At 38.7% G+C, this 21,364-nt stretch overlaps 1 protein-coding gene across 3 annotated transcripts in view; it reads right to left on the reverse strand.

Annotated features, from left to right (window-relative positions):
* Positions 1-19,956, reverse strand: part of hira.L (histone cell cycle regulator L homeolog) — a 44,340-nt gene extending 24,384 nt beyond the window's left edge. For 2 of the 3 annotated variants that reach the window (XM_041567044.1, XM_041567042.1), the window contains exons 1-12: positions 19,729-19,956; positions 18,885-18,947; positions 18,119-18,229; positions 17,841-17,931; positions 17,096-17,190; positions 16,842-16,937; positions 16,250-16,410; positions 13,301-13,468; positions 10,960-11,073; positions 9,867-9,937; positions 1,974-2,079; positions 1,469-1,684 (exon numbers count right to left, since the gene is read on the reverse strand). In XM_041567044.1, the coding sequence (XP_041422978.1) occupies positions 1,469-1,684; positions 1,974-2,079; positions 9,867-9,937; positions 10,960-11,073; positions 13,301-13,468; positions 16,250-16,410; positions 16,842-16,937; positions 17,096-17,190; positions 17,841-17,931; positions 18,119-18,229; positions 18,885-18,947; positions 19,729-19,765 (1,329 nt within the window). In that variant the 5' untranslated portion in view covers positions 19,766-19,956. The remainder of the gene's footprint in view (positions 1-1,468; positions 1,685-1,973; positions 2,080-9,866; positions 9,938-10,959; positions 11,074-13,300; positions 13,469-16,249; positions 16,411-16,841; positions 16,938-17,095; positions 17,191-17,840; positions 17,932-18,118; positions 18,230-18,884; positions 18,948-19,728) is intronic. The other variant, XM_018242445.2, reaches the window with a different exon arrangement.
* Between the last annotated feature and the right edge of the window lie 1,408 nt (positions 19,957-21,364).

Below are 21,364 nucleotides of genomic sequence, written 5' to 3' on the forward strand. Positions count from 1 at the left end.
CTAGTACAGAGCCCTGTGGTACTCCACTAACAACACTGGTCCAATTAGAAAATGTTCCATTTACCACCACTCTTTGTAGTCTATCTTTTAGCCAGTTCTCTATCCAGGTACAAATACTATGTTCCAGGCCAACATTCCTTAATTTAACCAGTAACCTTTTGTGTGGCACTGTATCAAATGCTTTAGCAAAGTCTAAGTAAATCACATCCACTGCCATCCCAGAATCGAGGTCTCTACTTACATTCTAATAAAAATAAATTAAGTTAAGTCTGGCAAGATCTATTACGCATAAAACCATGCTGGCACAAACTCATAGTATTATGATTTGCTATGAAGTCCAGTATCTTATCCTTTATTAACCCTTCGAAAAGCTTTCCTACCACTGACGTCAGACTAACTGGCCTATAGTTTTGAGGCTGAGAACGGGATCCTTTTTTGAATAGAGGCACCACATTAGCAATTCGCCAGTCTCTCGGCACTATGCCAGATCTCAATGAATCCTGAAAAATTAAGTAAAGAGGATGGCAATCACAGAGCTAAGCTCGCTAATTACCCTGGGATGAATACCATCTGGCCCTGGACCTTTGTTAATCTTAACATGTTCTAGTCTCTTTTGAATTTCTTCATGTGTGAACCATGCATCATTAGTTGTATTACTAGAATTGGGACTGTTAAGAAGGAAACCTTCACTTACTGGTTCCTCATTTGTGTAGACAGATGAAAAATATGAGTTCAGAATCTGCGCTTTTATTTTGTTTTCATCAACCAACTGACCCCCCTCTGATAGTAAGGGTCCCACCCCTTCCTGCTTCATTTTTTAAATGTGTGTTGCTAATATCTGGAACAAATAATCTAATCTGCACTGAATAAAGGTGTCACTTTCTAATGCAGAATTGCTAAGTGGTTATTATCTCCAGGATAATAATGTGGTTTTCTTGCTCTATATATGTAAGCTAGACACAGGCTGTGTACCTCATTATACAACGTGGTGAGAATATAGGGGAAGGCAAACCTTTAAAGATCCAATTGTTTAATGTATAGTCGGATAATTTGAGTACCTTGTCCATGCCCAAATATTTTACTAGATATTTAAGGCTTTTATTTTATGTGTCTAATAGAGATTGAGCAGCTGTCCATATTTCCTATGCCTTTTTTTAGTCACCAAAGTCTCATTTAGGGTGAGTTCACTTCAATATTTCAAAAGACTACTAGACAGGGGTTATGAGAGTCAATAGTTTGCTATGGGTGGAAATCCCAATATGCAGTTTCAAAAATTGGCTTAAGATCTGAATAATTGTTTATAAATGATGGTGTACATATTAATAGGGCCTCTTTACTTTTTAGTATATATTAGCATTCATGTTGGCGACCTCGGTGTTCACATTAGACCATTCTTTAAAATACGCTATATAAACAATGAAATGGCATTTTGCAACTGAAGTCTTAATATCAATCCAAGATGTCTTACCTTTCTTATGTCTTCCAAGCTCTCCCCATTCACCATGCTGGCCACGTTATGAGTAGGAGGCTCACTCTGTGCTTGCACCCTATGTTCCCCATCCTGCTGTGGCTGCTGCCTCTGTTGGAACTTCAGCATCTCTGGGTTCTCTATTACAGTATTAGACAGCTGGGGCTCTGTTGTGATGGCCAGACTCTTCCCGTATGTACTTTGGTGGATATTATTCTGTTAAGCAGAAGCAATGAATCCTCTGAATTGTCAGTGAATTAATGTATAAACAAGAGAAGCTTGAATTTGCAGATCTCTTTTGACACAAAACATTAGATGGCTCAATTTAGTGCATCATCAAGAGTAATAAAAAAAACTCCGCAGATAAGTGTGCAAGCAATGCTCAGCATTTTAACACTTTACGGTCTCAAAAAAGACAAGCAAAACCAATGTCTTTCTATCAAAAGGCCCAAAACACAATACAGAAAGAAGAGAAATCAGAAATCAGTGTAAAATCTCTTAGTACCTTCTCTTCCTCACTTAATATGTCACCAAGTTCATCTTGTGAGAAATCAAGATAAGCGACTGATCCATCCATAGAACATACCAAAATGCCCAGCCCATTTAAAGTCCTGTAAACCAGAGAAAACACACAGTTCAATATTTTGAGACGATAGCACTGGGGTTAAAGTATAGACAGTGGAGTGGAGAAAGTGGCAGTTGGGGGGCTGGTGACAACGTAAAGCTTTGTGACATGATAAAAAGCTGCTAATGTCTCTTGAGTCTTAATCATTTAGCTGTGATAAAACCCTAGAGAAAGCATTGAGAACGGGAATGCAATTTCTCAAGTTTACAGAAACAGTTCCCAGAACCAGGGGCTGCAAATAATAACATGTGTTACATGTATTCAGATTTACTCTCAAGGTTCTCACCCTGTCCAGAATGTCAGGTTATTTACTTTGTCACGTGCTGCTAACATTCTAATAGGAGACCCCTTAAAACAATTAGCCTTCGTATGCATTTCTAAATGATTAAGCAACTTGAGTGTTTAAGCAGAGGTCAGTATTCTGTTTCAAAAGTCTATTGACCCAGATCAAACACCACGGTTCCTCAAATTGGCGATAAAATCATATTCCTTTTATTTAATTTCTCTTTAAAAGCAGTCGGAAATGGCATAGTACAATAGTTACAAACTACTGATGCGTTTCATGATGCACATTGATCACTTCCTCAGAGTATAATCACATTGTACAAAATGCACAACTTTATAGACAATACCACATACCATTTTGAAAACATTCTTAAAGGTATACTCACTCATAAAAATACTTAATATCTTTCACTTTTTAGTACATCCTGGTGAAGTTTGATACTTTTACATTTAATTTCATATCTTATATAAAATATAATATTGTTTAAAATAAACAATGTGGGGTGTGTGACTTCCCCCATTCACTTCAGTGTAATCATTTTTTTTCAATATAAATTTTTCCTTTTTCTCTATTTCTAAATGTAGCACACATTCTCCACATCTAAAAAACTCTGTCTATAAAATATTTTATTTCCCAGTCTATTAAATCCCACTCGTTGCTCACGTTTCCACTGTAAACATCCACCAGACCTCTCTTTTAATTAACTTTCTATATACATCTGTCGCCAACCTTCTATTTTCTTGGGAAAACATTATGTCCAAAAATTCTATATTTTTATTTCCAATATTATTAGGGATGCACCGAATCCAGGATTCGGTTCGGGGTTCGGACTTTTTCAGCAGGATTCGGATTTGGCCGAATCCTTCTGCCCAGCCGAACAGAATCCAAATCCTAATTTGCATATGCAAATTAGGGGCGGGGAGGGAAACTGCATGACTTTTTGTCAGAAAACAAGGAAGTAAAAAATGGTTTCCCCTTCCCACCCCTAATTTGCAAATGCAAATTAGTGTTCGGATTCGGTTCGCCCGAATCTTTAGCAAAGGATTCGGGGGCTCGGCCGAATCCAAAATAGTGGATTCGGTGCATCCCTAAATATTATATATAAACTTTATACCAAATGGATTGTTATTACAATATTCTACAAATTCCCCTGTCACTCATCTTCTTTCACAGATCACTATTAAATCGTCTATAAAACGATAATATCTCACAACACTTGTTTTCAAAGCCGATCCATCTCCTCCCGGTGCCTTAGGGTTATCCTAGATTCTGCCATGTCCTTCACTCTATCAAGTTACTTTCAAGGAACATATCCAAAATACGATCACTTATTACCCAAGATGCCACCAAAATTCTTATTCACTCTCTCATCATATCACGCCTAGACTATAGTAACTTTCTATTAATTAGCCTTCCCCGCCATAGACGGTCACCTCTCCAGTCCATAATGAACAACTGCTCTTCCCTGCCATGCCACTCTACCAATCCCTGCACTGCCTTTCAGAATAAAATGCAAACTAATGACCCTTCACAACTCTGCCCCTCCCTACATCTCTGATCTCATCTCTATATACTCACCCAACCGCTTGCTACGCTCCTCTACTGACTTGCTCCTCAACTCTTCTCTCGTTACCTCCTCACATGGTCGCATTCAAGACTTTGCAAGGGTTGCAAGCTTCCTCTGAAATTCTCTCCCCCAGACTGTCTGACTTTCTCCCAACCGTTTTGCTTTCAAAAGATCTCTTAAAACACTTATTTAGAGAAGTCTACCCTCATTCTGTTTAGCTACCAAATGCAATATCATATGCTACATATCTCACCTGCTTATTTCTGATTGTGCCCACTCCCACACATTTGGGGGTATTCACAAAAGTGGAGAGACACCATTTTTGGAGTAAAAGTTGTGGTTAACTGGTGTTAAATACTTTCTCCATATTCGCAAACAGAAATCCGCCTAAATTTTGACTCAACCACCACTTTTCATATTTTAGTGAAAGAAAGATAGTTTACAGACACTTTTATGAATTTGTCTTTCAAACGACATAAAAATGGCGCAAAACGACATTTTAAATGACATTTTCTCCCAACATTTTTAAAATTAAGTAAAGCTCAGTACAACTATTCCCCTTGTGTCAGATCAATTCTAAAATATTTTGGTTCAGCCAATCTTCATTTCACACCTCTTATAGGTGCCCCATAGGGGAATTATCATATTAATGGGGATTAGTGTCTCATAGTCAGGGCACAAGTTTCTGTCTAACGCTATAGGTGTAAAAGCCTCATTAACAAAACAATTAAAACACTAATTACACAAAAAAAGTGTATTTTATACATCTTAATATGTAAAAAGTTTTTAACTCACACTTGCATTATTTTACTAGTTTTAGCTTAATGAATGAGGGAATATTAGCAATTTGAGTGAATATATTATTTCAAGGAAAAGTAAAGCCTCCCCGCCATTTTTTAGTTTTAGCAGCACTTAGACACTTGACCTAAGATAATAAAACATTGATTTTTATCAATGATATATTGATAAAAATCCCAATATTATGCAAAATAGCATTTCTTGTATCTTGTTACAGAAGTGAAATTACACAAACATGTAGGCAGATTTAGAAAGCCCAGGTTATCCTGAAAAAAATAAACCCCCTGACCCAAAAAATCTAATTTTATGGCTGACAGGTGTAGTAAGCGCTAAAGACAAATTCAGAAAAAATGTCTTTAAAATGTCGTGCAAAAGACCAAATCTGAAAACGGTCTGTTTAAAAGACAAATTCACAAAAGTGGATATAGAGGTTTGTGAATTTGGTGGGAAATCCAACACTTTTATCTCCACTTTTATTTTGTCTCAATATCACCACTTTTGTGAATTCCCCCCCATTGTGTCTCATTCCCTTCCCCATTAGATTGTAAACTGTTTTGCACAGGGCTTTCCTTACCTTTTGTACCGGTACTGGTTGTTATGTATGTAACTCTGTATGTTCTATGTATGTAATTTATGTGATTTCTTTGTATAAACACATTTATTTTACAGCACTGCACAATATGTTGGCACTCTAAAAATACATGTTAATAATAATTTATGACACTGCTTTTTCCTGTGTTGGACTTTATATTTTATATAATGCATTTGGCTTCAAGATCAAACACTATAAATACAAATATTTTCAAATCCTAAATCACTAAAGACAAACATTGTTTTATTCTATATTATTTTAGCATTTAACACCAATACTCCACCATGGGGTGGGACTATCACTACTTATTCAATGTACACAAGATAAGTAGCAATATTAAGTAGCAATATTAATAAATGAAATAAATGTAAAACCCTCACCTTAATTAAATTACACTCAGATCACTATGGCAGGTCTTTGATCCTGCAATGCCATAGGCTAATAAACCACTCACAATTATAAACTTCTACATACCCCCACCATTTGCAGTGTCCATCCTAGATTAAATTAATGCTAAACTAAGGGACTTCAACTGCTGTATGAATCCATCTCTAGACAGATTTAACCCAGGCTCAGCTTTCCCCACTAAACTTGCACAATGGGCGGAAGCCCTACAACTAACAGATGTGTGGAGGTGGAAACACTCATACGAGAAGATATACTCATATCACTCACAAGACATTCTCTAGAATAGACCAGACCCTGGCCTCCCCAGAACTCTTTCCGCAGTAACACAAGTCCAGTACCTGCCTCAGGCACTCTCTGACTATTCCCCTCTTCAACTCACACTTCGATGGAACCCTCCCTGTGCGGCCAGGCTGTGGCTAAGTCCACTTTGGCTGCAAGATAAAGCAGTTGCCTCCTTAAATGATAGCTACTATACAGAATAATGGGACATTAATGCGGAGCCGGTATCCTATGGGATGACTCCAAAGCGGTTATGAGGGGAACCCTCTCCCAAGCCAGGAATGATACCGAAAAGCAAGTAGAGGAAGTGGAAAGAAATTTACAAAATACTGAGTCTGAAAATAACTTTAACCCCACATATGCTTCATATGAGAATCTATCTGCAGCCCGTGCTTTCCTTAGCAGAGTAGAGATAGGCCTCAACAGAAAAGCCCTGCTAAACCAATCACAAAATATATTTTAGCATGGGGACAAGAATAGCAAGTTCCTGGCCTACTTATCCAGACCCCAAACAATTAATACTGCTGTGACATATAAACGCGTAGACAATGGAGTCCTAACTACGGAGCCTCAACATATTGTGCAACAATTTGCAATTTACTACAAGAACCTATACTCTGCTCAGGCCAAATACACTAGCTACATCTAGTGTACAGCTATCCTTCTTTTTAGACCCAATCCCTCCTCTCTCACCTAGCGACAGGGCTTTCCTAGATGCCCCTATTACTGTACAAGAGATACACTGCAATCGCATCTCTCCCAGCTAATAAAACACCAGGGCTGGATGGCCTACCTGCAGACTGGTACAAAACCCTATCCGCGAAAATAGCTCCCAAACTCCTACTTACTATCCAAGATGCCTATGTCACTCCCTCCCTCGTTTGCAGAAGCATTAATAGTTGTCATACTCAAGCTGGCAAGGACCCATCCTTCTACTCATCATACCATCCCATTTCTCTCCTCAATACCGACACCAAAATTTGAACCAAGGTCATCGTGGCCAGGTTCCAGCAGGTGGTCCTACACTCTGTGGAACGGCACTACTTGTGGAAGGTCCTGCCCTGTTTGGCCCAGTAATAATGAATTGGATCCAAATGCTCTATAAATAGCCCACAGCCCGAATCAGGGTTAATGGACTAACTCTCTCCCCCCCCCCCCGTTTCCCCTTACAAGAGGTACAAGACAGGAATGCCCATTATCCCCCATCCTGTTTGCACTGGCTATTGAGCCACTTGCAATATCCATCAGGAACCCCCCCCCCACACCGAATAAGAGGCCTCACATACAACACAATACAGAAAAAGTCTCCCTCTATGCTGGGGATGATGACCTGTTGATCTATCTTGCAGACCCTAAAGATTCACTCCTGGACCTTGTCCAACCAGTGAATTTATTTGGTAACTTCTCAGGTCGTCAAATTAACTGGAACAAATCGGTACTCTTCCCAATTGACAATGACCAACCACAAATTTTAACCCCAGGGATTCCCCTCCAAAGGACCCAGCAGTTCAGCTACCTAGGGATCATGGTGCACGTAGAACCAAGCAGGTACATCAACCTGAATCTAGACCGAATCTTCACATCCTTTAGGACTAAACTGGCCCTATGAGCAAAACTCTCACTCTGGGGCAGAGTTAACCTTATTAAAGTGGTTTATCTCCCCAAATTCCTGTATGTGTTACATAATGCTCCTTACTATATCCCCAAATTGATATTTAAACAGATCAACAAAATACGAATCCCTTTTTATATGGAACCACCAACCACCAAGGGTAGCCTGGATCAAACTGACCTCTGCACTAGCGGAAGTGGGTCTGGCTCTCCCCCACTTTCGACTCTACTATTTAGCATCGCAAATTCATTACCTATACTGGTGATTTATTCCTGACCCCCACAACCCCAACACTCCCCTCCAGGCAGCAATCTTGGCATCCTTGGAGGCCGTACAAAACTTTCTGTACCGCTGACCCAAGGATGTGTCACCACTCCCAACTACACTAGGTACCCCATACAAGACCTGGACTCTGGCGCTCAAATTGCTAGGTCACTCCCCTCCATTAAAGTCTAGCTACTTCCTTCTTTGGGGCAACTCATATCTCACATACTTCAGATTTTTGCAGGACTTTATTTTCTGGCCTAGAATTATCATCAAGTACCTGGGGACCTCCTGCAACAGGTACTCTTCCCAACATACTCGCAAATTAAGAATAAGACAAAAAACACAACTTCCCTTCTACAAATACTTGCAGTTGAAACATGCATTCCTGGCCCAGTTTGCCTCTCTTTCCCCTCAGCTGACCCACCTCACGGTAGAGGAAATACTCCATTACCCCACTTCAGTTAAATTGCCATCTAATAGCTATCAAAACCTTATGCTCACAGGTCCCAAACCATACATCAGAAGATTGGGAAGAAGCGACTGAGAGTTGCTATAATGTCCTCATCTCGATAAAGGACAGGTTTGACCAATACAAAACTCTCCACTGCCTAAATATAACTCCTATGAAGCTTTGCCAAATGGCTCGAGTACCCACTGACTCCTGCCCCAGGTGTCGTACACACACTTCTACATGATTTGGTCCTGCCCCCAATCCCACCATTTTTGGTGTACAGTAATAGAATTCCTAGCAACCAACCTGGCCTTTCCCAGAGTGGTTGCTCCAGCAACATGCCTTCTAGGTGTGCTGGATGATATCATCCCACAGAGATACCTTAAAAAAGTTTTTAGAATACTTCTCTTCTATGCAAAAAAGACAGCTGCTATGCATTGGATGGGCACAACACCCCCTACAGTAAAGACCTGGAGGGAATTAGTTGACAAAATGATTCCCCTATAAAAACTGACCTACCAAAAGTGAGGGTCTAACACTAAATTCGATAAGATTTGGGGTCCTTGGTGTGACCTGGACGGTCTAGCTAACCACACATAGGTCTGAGGTACTCTGTACCGTTATTTTTCTAACATGGATCACCATAGCCAAATCTAGTAAGCATCCCATGACCATCTGCCCCACGAGAAGGAGGCTGGTACAACAACAATTGACACTGTATTCTATTAAGCATACAGAATGTAAGACAGTACTACATATCCTGACCAAATACATATGTGAATAAGAAATTTGTGTTTAATTCTTATGTGTTTTTTAGTTCTTCACTACTCTATGTGTCAATCTAAACTTCATGCTGGACTCGGTGCAATGAACATGAGTGGTTGAGTTGTGTTTTGTTTGTTTTAATATGATTAAAATAATAAAATACTACCTTTAAAAAAATGTAAATACCATCATACCTTCACAAAAAGACAGTGAAGAACAAACTAATAGAAAGACAAATCAAAAAAACTTTGTAAATGGCCTTTTTGGTGCATACAGACATGGGATTAGGATCCATTTACAAACAGGCAGAATAGATGGTATGCCTAATTAAGAGCAACGGAGATAAAAGGGCATTAGACCTTCCCTTAAAGTCAAAAATATTACTTATAAAAAAATACAATTAAATACTATGCTTGCTTGTGATCTATGTGTGCCCTAACAATAATCAAAGAAGTCCACCAACCCCTCAACCAATAAAGGAAGGTAAAGAGAAATGCAGTTAAATTAAAAAAAATGGTAATCAGCATGTGTGGTTACAGGTTCACTATTTGTCTTATCCGAAAACATGATGGAAATCAAATGGCTGACAGAAAATAAAGAAGAGGAGTTTTCCTTTTACCAGTTTTCCCTTTTAGAAAATAAATTACAAACAATTTTTAAGCTGAACAAACAACAAACTTTCACAATGAAACTATGACATAGCAGCACTGACAAAGGATCTGCTAAAACAAAAATAAATGGTTCTTACCAAGAAATGTCCATTATGGATTTGTCAAAAAGTTCATGTATTACAACCAAAGGCCTCTTGAGACAAGTTAGCTGCAATTAAGAATATATGTGCTTAGTACACCAGTAATATATTTAATACAAAATTAACTTTCAAAAGTACAGACTAAAGTTGACCAACTGTAGATGTGTTTTTATTTAACCTGGATAATTAATAATATGGTCGCATATGTAGTTGGCCAAATCACAATTGCCCGACTCTTTAACTTCAGGCTGTCTAACCAGATAGTACAGGCTCCTTTCAGGTCAGTTTATGCACTACAATGGGGATTGCCTCGAAAACAGACGCTAGGGTTGCCACCTGGCCGGTAAAAATAATGCTTGATGCCAACATTATTAATAGGAAAAACCAGCAAGAATATAGGAAGGCCTGTATTTTTTTCCAGAAAGGGTGGCAACAATAGCAGTCGCAAAACAAATTGCCAGAAAATACTGCACTGTCCATGGTTACCTTAAAGGAACTATTTTTCTTTTATTAAAGCAATATACTGGACCTTGGCAAGTGTTTACATTGAGGGGTGATGCTCCAGATTCTATAATAGTAAAAATGTAGTAAATTTGAACCGAAAATCTATTTACATAAGGACCACACATTTAAACAAAATTGAACAAACCAGATTGTTTGGCCCATGGGATGGAAAAAATGGATCACTGGACAAGTGCAGTATCATACTTTCACAGATCAGGGAGATAGTACCCTTTTATTTGCCAGCAAGGGCCAAGTATTCAATTTGATTGTTTTGATTTAACCAACTGATCAACTAGTGGGCATTCAATCTGGCTGAAATTAGCATTATATATATATATATATATATATATATATATATATATATATATATATATATATATATATATATATATATATTAAAAAATACAGCCACACCAACAGGACTTTTATGAAAACAAACAGAGCTTTTTATTCAACGTTTCAGCCCCATCCTCAATCTGGCTGAAATTAGCATTATATATATATATATATATATATATATATATGTTTTGTGCCATGTGTTTTGAGTGAGTGCCATGTAGTGAGCCAGCAAAGGCAGCATACTCACCCATACTGACAAGGACCGGTCCTTGCTTCCAACAGCACAGCAGCAATAAGGGCAGTTGGTCTTTGTGGAGCTCCCATTTTTCTGCTTCTTCTTAAAGATTTTTGGATTGAATTTCTGAGATGGAACACACACATATATATATAAATATATATACATATTGATGTAATGTTGTTCTTAGTGTGCAAAAAGTACTGATTCAATTCTTGCTACACTGTAAAGCATTTTCCAAGTAGCCAGAGCACTTCTTACTTACAAAATCTCCATATTTTCAATCTCCAGTACAGGTAAAGGATCTATTGTTTTATTATTACAAAGAAAAAGGAAATCATTTTATAAAATTAGAACTATTTATTTAAAATCTATTTTAAGGGAGTTTTAGGCCTTCCTGTAATTTGGAGATTTCTGAACAGTTTCCCGGAAGAGAGATCCTAAAGCTCTAAAAAAAACTGTTAAAGGAAAACTATACCCCCCCAAACAATGTAGGTCTCTATTAAAAGATACTGAGTAAAACAGCTCATGTGTAAAATCCTGCTTCACGTAAATGAACCATTATCATAATAATATACCTTTTTAGTAGTATGTGCCATTGGGTAATCCTAAATAGAAAATTGCCATTTTAAAAAATAAGGGCCGCCCCCTGAGATCATACGATTCACTGTGCACACATACAAACCACATATTAGGTCACATGAGCCAATTAACAGACAGAGTTCTGCCTTTTGCTTCCTCACTTCTTCCTGTTACAGTTAGTGTTGTAGTATTTCTGGTCAGGTGATCTCTGAGGCAGCACAGATAGAGTTACGAAATGGTGGTTCAAGGCAAGAGATGTAAAAGGGCAATATTTATGTAAATATATATTCCAGTTTGGTAAGATTCTTTAATATGTCATTCAATTTGATATAAACTATCTGTTGCTTAAGTATCATTTTGGGGGTATAGTTTTCCTTTAAAGGAATTGTTCAGTGTAAAAATAAAAACTGGGTAAATAGACAGGCTGTGCAAAATAAAAAAATGTTTCTAATATAGTTAGTTAGGCAAAAATGTAATGTATAAAGGCTGGAGTGATTTGATGTATAACATGTCAGTCAGAACACTACTTCCTGCTTTTCAGCTCTCTTGGTTTACACTGACCTGGCTACCAGGCAGTAACCAATCAGAGACTTGAGGGGGGGCCACATGGGTCATATCTGTTGCTTTTGAATCTGAGCTGAATGCTGAGGATCAATTGCAAACTCATTGAACAGATATGTACCATGTGGCCCCCCTTCAAGTCGCTGGCTAGCTCAGAGTTATAAAGCTGAAAAGCAGGAAGTAGTGTTCTGGCTATTATGTTAGACATCCAGTCACTCCAGCCTTTATACATTACATTTTTGGCTAACTATATTAGAAACATTTTTTATTTTGCACAGCCTAACTATTTACACAGTTTTTATTTTCACACTGAACTGTTCCTTTAAAATGGTGCTGCTTGTGAACAAAGCCAATTCCCATATTATTTGTACCTTCCCATGGACAATCGGAAACGTTGCAGATTTACACTGCTGCCTGCTTTATTTTAGCAAGCAGAAGAAAGACAAATGTTCTTTAATAATTTGTAGTCTACTGGGGGTGACGTTATTGCATCAGTGCTTGCACCACCATGGAAATATAACTTCAGTGTATTACGTAGAGAGAAAACAGGTAGGTGTACAAAAAATAAAAATTTCTGAAGATTTCATATAAAGAATTTTAATAACGTTAAGTAAACAGAAGGGTGATGTGTTTGTGGACATCGCTGCTTTTGGATTTCGGTCACCATTTTAAGATTTACTGGTACATCACAACCTAACTTAAGTTATGCTGCCTTATGCTGCAAGCCTGTATTATTATGTAGTGCACTATAGCAGCAGGAAGTACTAAATTAGCTACTAATAAGATACTGGTTTTAAATAATAAATAGGATTATACTGTTATGGGGAAGAGACTGTCTCAATGACCCAAAAGCTATAAGACATTCTTGATAGGCATTAAATGCTAGTCTGTTACTAGTAATATAGGCATTACACACAAATAAGCATTATATACAATTGTTATCCATTTAGGTAGTTACAGTTTACTGTTTAGAATGTCCTATTATATATTTTTCAATCAGGTCCTCAGGAGTGTGGTAACCACATAGCTGCTGAACTTCCAGACTGGAGAGATGCTGAAAAAAGCTTAATAATCAAAAAAATAAATAAATGAACAATTGCAACTCTCAGTACGGTCTACTTCACACTAAAAGTTAAAAGTAACCTACCCCTTTAAAAAGAGGTCTTCTTTGCAATGCATATTTTGCATGACCCATTTATTATTTGCTTACCACCACTGTGACAGCTTTGCGATGTCCCACAAAGTCCATGTTTGTCTTCCAGCCATCACGTTCAATGATTTGTGCTGTGGGACCAGAGTTGTTCATGGCATGAGCAGATACCAGGTAATGCCCATCTGGAGACCAGCTAAGTCGCAAGACATGAGTTGTTCCTCCACACTATGGAAATTATGGTTTTAAAAATCTGGTGATACTGCTTAATCTAAAAGTCTGCTATATGTTTGTGTTCATAATTACCAGCAGAATTATTGAGACTATTTGGATTGCAACAGAATACTGCTTACACTCCTTATGAAAAGGGGTTGTCTATATAATTTATTAGTTTGACTAATACATGTATCCTATAGCCTATAAAGTATATGACTTTTTAAGGTGCCTCTGCTCTCCGAATTCCCCTAATTCCACGTCGCCAGTGATTTTAACTTTCTAAACTGTTGGCGATCCCCTATGCAATGTTAACAGCTAATGTCACATTGTTGTAGTATACTGGTTACATTTAATGATCAAAGTGTAGGTGCTGTATTATTCACAGTCACTTTATTATGAAGTTGTATATTAAGTTATCTTGGTGAGATAGATTTCTCTAGAACTGATACAAAATGTATGTGCGCAGAGGTTAGGCAAACTTGCAAGAGGCAAAGGCATAAATCATATTTTTACTTTGCCTAATGAAAGCTTGCCTAACTTTAGTTTAATCTTGTTTGTTTACATTATCTTCTACAATTCTGCTATTTTTTCTAAAGAACCTATTTCCTGGTACATGTGACTGCTTCTTTTCTACCAAACAGAAACCCTTTCTTGCTTCATAGAAGGAGTCTCGCTATACTCTCAGGATCAAAGCCACTATCCAACACCACAAAGCAAAATTGATTATCACTCTAAAAGGTTCATTAATATTTTCTACACTGCTGTTTCAAATGCCTGTAAGACAATGAGAGTAAGGGGACTTTATTGAGACAAGTAAATGGATGCAAGACAACATATCAATTGAGCAATTTTGTTTTCTGAAAAATATATGCTCATTTTGAATTTAAAGCAAGCAACATGTTTCAAAAATATGGGACAGGGGGGCATGTTTCCTACTTTGTTTCATTACCTCTTCTGTTTTACTTTTTTTCTTTAAAAATGCTCCAAATGGTTTCAACGAGTGACAGGTCTGTACTACGCGCAGTCCAGCACCTGGACTCAGGAGTCATGCTGTTGCAATACATGCAAAATGCAGCTTTGGGATTGTCATGCTGAAATAAGAAAGACCTTCCCTGAAAAATACATTGTCTGGATGGCAGCTAATGTTGCTCCAAAAGCTGTATTCACTGTACATCAATCGGCATTAATGGTGTGTTCCAGGTGTGCAAGTTACCAATGCCATGTGCACTAATGCACATCCTTGCCATCACAGATGCTGTCTTTCGAACTGTACGCTGATAAACATTATGAGCTTTCTCCCCATGATTAAACTAATTTAAAATTTGGATTTGTCAGACCCCAAGACAGTTTTCAATTTGCTTCAGTCCATCTTAAATAAAGGCAGAAACACCAGAGAGGGCAGCAGTGTTTCTGGATGCGGTTTCTTCTTTGCATTTAACTTGCATTTGTGGATGCAGCGACCAACTGTATTCATAAACAATCGTTTTCAGAAGTATTCCAGAGTCCATGTAATGATTTCTAATACAGAATGGGGTCCTTTTTTAATGCAGTGCTGTCTGAAGGCCCAAAGATCACGCCTATCCAATACTGTTTTTATCCCTTGTGTACAGAGATTTCTCCAGATTCTCTGAATTGTTTAATGATATTATGTACTGTAGTTTATGAAATCCCCAATTAAATTTACATTGAGGAATGGTACTTTTATAAAAGTTTTTATAAATTTAAGTGACATGTCAGCAGGAAACAAAAGTAGCTAGAAATGTCTGGTTATAGAATATGTCAAGAAAAGTTTACACACAGAAAAGGGGTCCCCAACCTTTTTTTAACCTGTGAGCCACATTCATATGTAACAAGAGTTTGGGAGCAACACAAACATGAAAAAAAGTTCCTGGGCATGCCAAATAAAGGCTGTGATTTGCTACTTGTTAGCCCCTATGTGGACAGCCTACTGGCAGAGGCTCTATTTGTCAGTACACCCGGTTTTTATGCAACAAAATCATGCCTACAAGCCAGGAATACAAATATAAGTACCAGCTTTGATGCCATTGAGAACAATATCCAAGGGATTGTTGAGCAACATGTTGCTCACAAGCAACTGCTTGGGGTTCAGTGACAGAGGAATGTTACTTTTAAATTGTTGCAATATTCGTCCATGCAGTGTTTCACAGAGTGGTGTACCCCTCCTTATCTTTAATTCTGAGAGATTCTGTTTCTCTGAGCTCTGCATTACACACTTTTTACAGTTGCCCATGCCAACTTTTGAAACATTGCTGGCATTGAATTCAAAATAAGCATATATTTTCCGAAAAAAGTGCTCAGTTTTAACATCTGATATGCTGTCTTTGTACTATATTCAGGGGTGATCCTGCCCAATTTGCCGTCCCAAGGCGGTCTTGGTTTTTGCCGCCCCCATTTGGCATTTGGATAATGGATCTTTCCGTAATTTGGATCTTCATACCTGAAGTCTACTAGAAAATCATGTAAACATTAATAAACCCAATAAGCAGATTTTACTTCGAATAAGGACTAATTACATCTTAGTTTGGGTCAAGTACAAGCCACTGTTTTATTTTTAGAGTAAAAGGAAATAATTTTTAAAAATGTGGATTATTTAGATAAAATTGAGTCTAAGGGAAGACGGCCTTGCCGCAATTTGGAGCTTTCTGAATAATGGGTTTCCAGATCCCATACCTGTACTATAAATGTATACTAGGCCATATTCAATATAGTGTAAACTGAATAGGTTGATAAAAGGTTTCCTTTTATGTTTTTGATTGTTAATAGGGTAGTTACCTCATCAAATGGTTTAGTGATGCTTGTTTCTAGCTGCCAGTCCACGGTCCTCCAGACCTTGATGCTACGGTCATCTGCCTGTGAAGCAATGTACTTGCCAACAGGATCCCACGTTAGTCCCTTTACCAGCCCAGAATGGCCCCGTAATGTGGAAATGATCTCTGTAAGAAGAAGAGATCGTTTAAAGGTAGCACAGTATTTAATAAGCTACTTGAGAAACCACAAATGGTTGGTCATCTGCTTGAGTTCATTTAAGATGCAGAATTACATGAATGTCAAAAAATCCCTTAGAAATTGAGACAAGTCTGGGAATCATATTCTAATAGGGTCTATTGACAAATTGGTGATCAAGAGATTTATTGTCAGGCCTGTCTAAATTTTCTAGCAAGGTTTGCAAATTGTCTACTAGCAAAAGCCAATAGGAAAACCAACAGCTAAGAATTTAGGAAGCTTAGATACAGGGGTGTTTGCGGTGTACTCATAAGTGCCTTAAAGCAGCCAGTATAGCAGTATGGCAAATAGCAGAAAGATACCATTATTGTTGTGAAAACAACACTCTCAAATCAACCAAGAATACATGTATTATTCCTACCTGGGAATTTCAAGGCATTCCATATAACCACTGTGTTATCCACACTGCATGAAGCTAACCAAGCATCATGGGGAGACCATGCTACATCCATTACATCTGATGGGAAAGATGGACAGCACAAGTATGAAAATAGGTTAATTGAACCACATGTTCAATAAAAGTTCCAAAGTCAGTAATTGTGGTTTGGAATTATTTTGCTATGCTACCCTATGACAGAAAATACAGCCTTGTGTTCTTCATTAACTATTACTCACCTCCAGAATGACTTCTGAGAATGGAAAGGCAACGCCACTGCTCTACATTAGCCAATTTGCTGCTGGAACCAAAAACAGTGCTGGGTCCAATGTATCTGAGAAATGAGTTAAAAAAAAAAAAAAGACTGTTGTATGTACTTGTGCATCAGCCATCATTACACCCCTCACCAATGCCTTTGGCTACAGTAAAACAAAGATTTCAGCCAACAAATCCATCAGTTATTTCTACTTCAGTTATATCAAGGGAATCATATTTGTAATCAAAGCCTGCGCCAGAACCCATTTGGATTTCAGTGAAAAAAATTACAGTGGTTTCATTTTGCACATTATTTACCCATCCACTATTGAAGAGCTTGAGCATGATGCTAGCTCAAATTACTGTAAATGTATAAGAGTAACCCAGTTAAACATAACTACACCATGGACTGCACTGACAAAAGCAATATCTTACTAAATTGCCAGAAAAAAAAAAACTCTATTAAATATAGAACCTAGCATTGTTGGCACAATGAGAAAGTGTTTCCACTTAATAGGTGTTTATGTGAGTGCATTCAACTTGTGGTATGTTTAAGTTACTGATTGCTTGAGAAAAGCAATCAGTAAATAACTCCTGCTGTAGATCTTAAAAGCATACGGTTCTTCTTTAGTGTACTGTGCTTAGGATAGGAATGTTTTAGGCATGTTATTCTTATTCTCCAGTGAACAGTTCACAATCCAAGAAGCAGTGTAGACATCCTCGGCTCACCCTGATCGTTTCCACACCATGATAAGCTTGTCGTCCCCTCCAGATGCTAAATAGGCTCCACTGTTGGACCATCGGACGCAGTTCACGCAGGCTGAAACAGAGCGTATTTAAGATTATTCCTGTTCCATGTCACAGCACTTGTTGAGGATTAACATATTGCTTGCATTGGTCCTTTCTTTGTATCTCTATTTTCCCATCCCAGGGATGTGTCACCATCTTATAACTTTCTCCTAGAGCTTTGAACCCCCAGGGCTGTTATATGCCCTCTTGAATGGTACCTAAGTGGTTGTCCATCTGGCAGAGCATCTTGGGAATATTTTCATTTTTTTCATCTTCCTCTTTCAGTATAGGTGGCATGTTCCAGATAACGACTTTCCCAGAATCTTGTCCTAGGGGGGAAAAAAAGACAATTAGATATACCTCACTGTATTAAATGGATGCCTGAACTTGTCAACCAAAGGATAAAGCTGGGAGCTTATGCTCAACAGTGTCTGGAGGGCTGTAGGTTGAGCACACTTACTCTGTACCGTATTGCACAAATAATATTCAGGGAGTTATGCAATATAAGGTGCAAAGTTTGCTCAAGGTTACAATTAGTGGAAGGCACTAAAAAAACCTAGGAAAAACCAGCTCAAATAATTACAACATATAGGTACCAAAATTAAAGACAATCCCCGCAATAAAGGTATAAATACAATAAAAAAAAACACTAATATTCTGCACTCTATATGTTTTCGTAGACTCATGGGACAGTGATATCAAAAAACACTTATACTTTTCAAATCACAAAGCATGTACACAAGACTTGCATACAACAGTGTTGTACAAAGAATCTTTTTGGTCACTTTCATGCGAGTCATTTTAAACATCTATTGTTTACTAATCATCTAAAGTAAGCAATCAGAAAGTACATTTACTGCTCACCTTTTTATTGGTTTCTAAGTTACTGCAACAGGGCACACTATATACCATTTATCACATATGAGGGGTAGCGTTCACATAAATATATGCTGAATCAATATTATACATCTGTTGAAAACATACCTTGCCCTCCAGTAGCAAACTTTGTGCCATCTGGGTGAATGTCCACTGAAAAAATGGGCTTGCCTTGAAAACAAAAAACAGCTTAGTTACTCTGAATTCTTTCAGGATGTATATGTAACTATCTGTATTTGGTCAGTCATGGACTAACTTCAGTTCTATAAAATTCAGGTTTTTCTGTTGTCAAAACTGAAAAAATCTGTGACTAGGGAACATAGGTAGGGCTCTCTGGCAGTCCCATAAGGTTGAATGGAAAGATGCAGCTTGGGATGCCTGATGCAAGCCTGTTGTGCTTCCATTTGTGTATTTATTTGCTGCTGCTGTTATAAATGAAATACTACAATGCCAACTGGTTTGTGACAGATCAGAACAATGGAGTCAGTACAACAGAGATGAATGTGCATATTGTGAGTGAGGCCTGGGTTGGAGAGGCTCACTTGACATGCTCCTTCTTCCATTGCACTGATGCAGCTTCCAGGAGATGCTCAGACACTGCTAATTGATTGTCCCCAACTCATGAGCCTCTGGTTTATTTTTATTTCTGCTGTCACTTTCGTTTGGTTTCGTTTCATAATAGAGCAATCCATTCCATCAGTATTAAGGCTCTTTAAGGTATTTTCAGTAGCCGTGTGCCTTCATCTTCCACCTGTGACGTGAGTAACCAGCTGTTGCTAAACTATACATCTCAGCATCCAGTAATACATAGCGCATACTGCAAGTTATAGTTCAGGAACTGCTGGACTCCCACAAGAAGACGGAAGCTGCAGGTAACAGCATCCTATGATAACTAGCATTGACCTAGAAGCACCTCAAACTCCCCCCCCCCCGGGACGTTTTCCTCCCTCACCATTATGATTAACCCAGGTCGGTTTCAGGAGCTTCATTGTCCCACTGTGGGATATATGTCAGCTCCAGCCGCCCATTGAGCCACGGGGATTTTCCCCGCCTGTTTGCCGGCTTCTCCCCGCCTCGGAGCCGCCTTTCAGCGTCGCTCCATCCCGCTCCGGCAACACCACCAAGACCGGAAGCCCGCGGGATGCACAGGTCAAAAATGTCCCGCCGGAAACATGGAGCTAAGAGCACGCGTTCCTCTATAACCAAGGGGGCACGAGGCTCAGGGTCTTAATTGGTGCCCAGAAAGTATTGGATTAACCTGCGCACACTGATGCATTGATTTGTTTCCGTAATAAAGACAGTGAAGCAAAAAGTATGCTGTCAGTAACGAAGAGCTCTGCTCCATAAGCAAAGAAAATGCATTCTAACCATTCCAATATATATTCAACATTGTCAATGGAACATGTCATCTTGGTTGAAAGCGGTATTTTTGTGTATTTCTTTCAGTTGTCTGGTTTATAGCAGTCTAGTCAGTATTCTCAGGCATACCTCCCAACTGTCCCTTTTTTTCGAGGGACAGTCCCTCTTTTGACACCTCAACCCGCAGTCCCTCATTTGTACTGGAAAGTCCCTATTTTCTCTGCACTGAAAAGCCAGAAAAAGAACCAAAGTTTCTCACTAAATTGGCTTTTAACAGAGAGCACGGAACAGCAAACAGGTGCAAATAAGATACTTTGTAACAATTTTGAGGCACAAAAAAAACTGTTTAGATAAGGAGAAATATTTTCAAACTTTCATAACCTGCCAAATTTTGTGAAATGAACATGGTAATTAGGGAGTGTGGCGACCGTAAGGGGCGTGGTCAAAAAATTGGCTGCGATATGCGAGAAAAAATTTTTTGTCCCTCTTATTACTTTCAAAATTTTGGGAGGTATGTTGTCAGGTCCTGTTAAACAGATTGAGTTGCCACCTGGCCCATATTTTACTGTCATGGCTGGTAAAAATGATGCTTAACTACCATTATGTTAATAGGGAAGAAAGATATAAATGTTGCAAGGCAAGTATTTGTTTCGAGAAAAAAAGTTAAACCTATCATCATCTGGCTTTTGCTGTATTGTTTCAGGAGTCAGAGATGTCATAGAAATTCAGTAACCTCTGAGACCACTTGAGGTAAGGGACAACATTTATTTGAAACATGCTGCATGAATTCTGGACTCACAAAGAGTCAGAACCCCAAACAAAGGAATCACAGAGTTTTATAGACTTGGCAATGGGAACATATGACATGAATGTACAGGAGTAAAAGGGAGTTACCAGTGGTAGAGCATAGAGATATCTATTCACACCAAAGAAAAACAAAGAAATGCTCTTTGAGACAAAAAAGTGGTTTTGCCTCAAGGCCAGGGTACTAGTGACAAAGGTTAGCTTGAGAACAGCGCCGTTTCTGGCAAAGGAGCTGCCTGAGGCGGCTCCTGCAATGCCGCCCCCCGCACCGACTTACCTGTCGGGAGGGGAGGCAGGAACACTATTGCGGAGAGCACAATTGCGCTCTCTCGCAATAGCGCATGCAGCGGAGGGGGTTGGAGTGGGGCAGCGGTGAAGGGTGGCCCTGCAACAGCAGCCCGGTGGGCCCCCCAGTCTGACCTTCG

Source organism: Xenopus laevis, chromosome 1L (genome assembly GCF_017654675.1).
Source record: "Xenopus laevis strain J_2021 chromosome 1L, Xenopus_laevis_v10.1, whole genome shotgun sequence".
Classification (NCBI taxonomy): Eukaryota; Metazoa; Chordata; class Amphibia; order Anura; family Pipidae; genus Xenopus; species Xenopus laevis.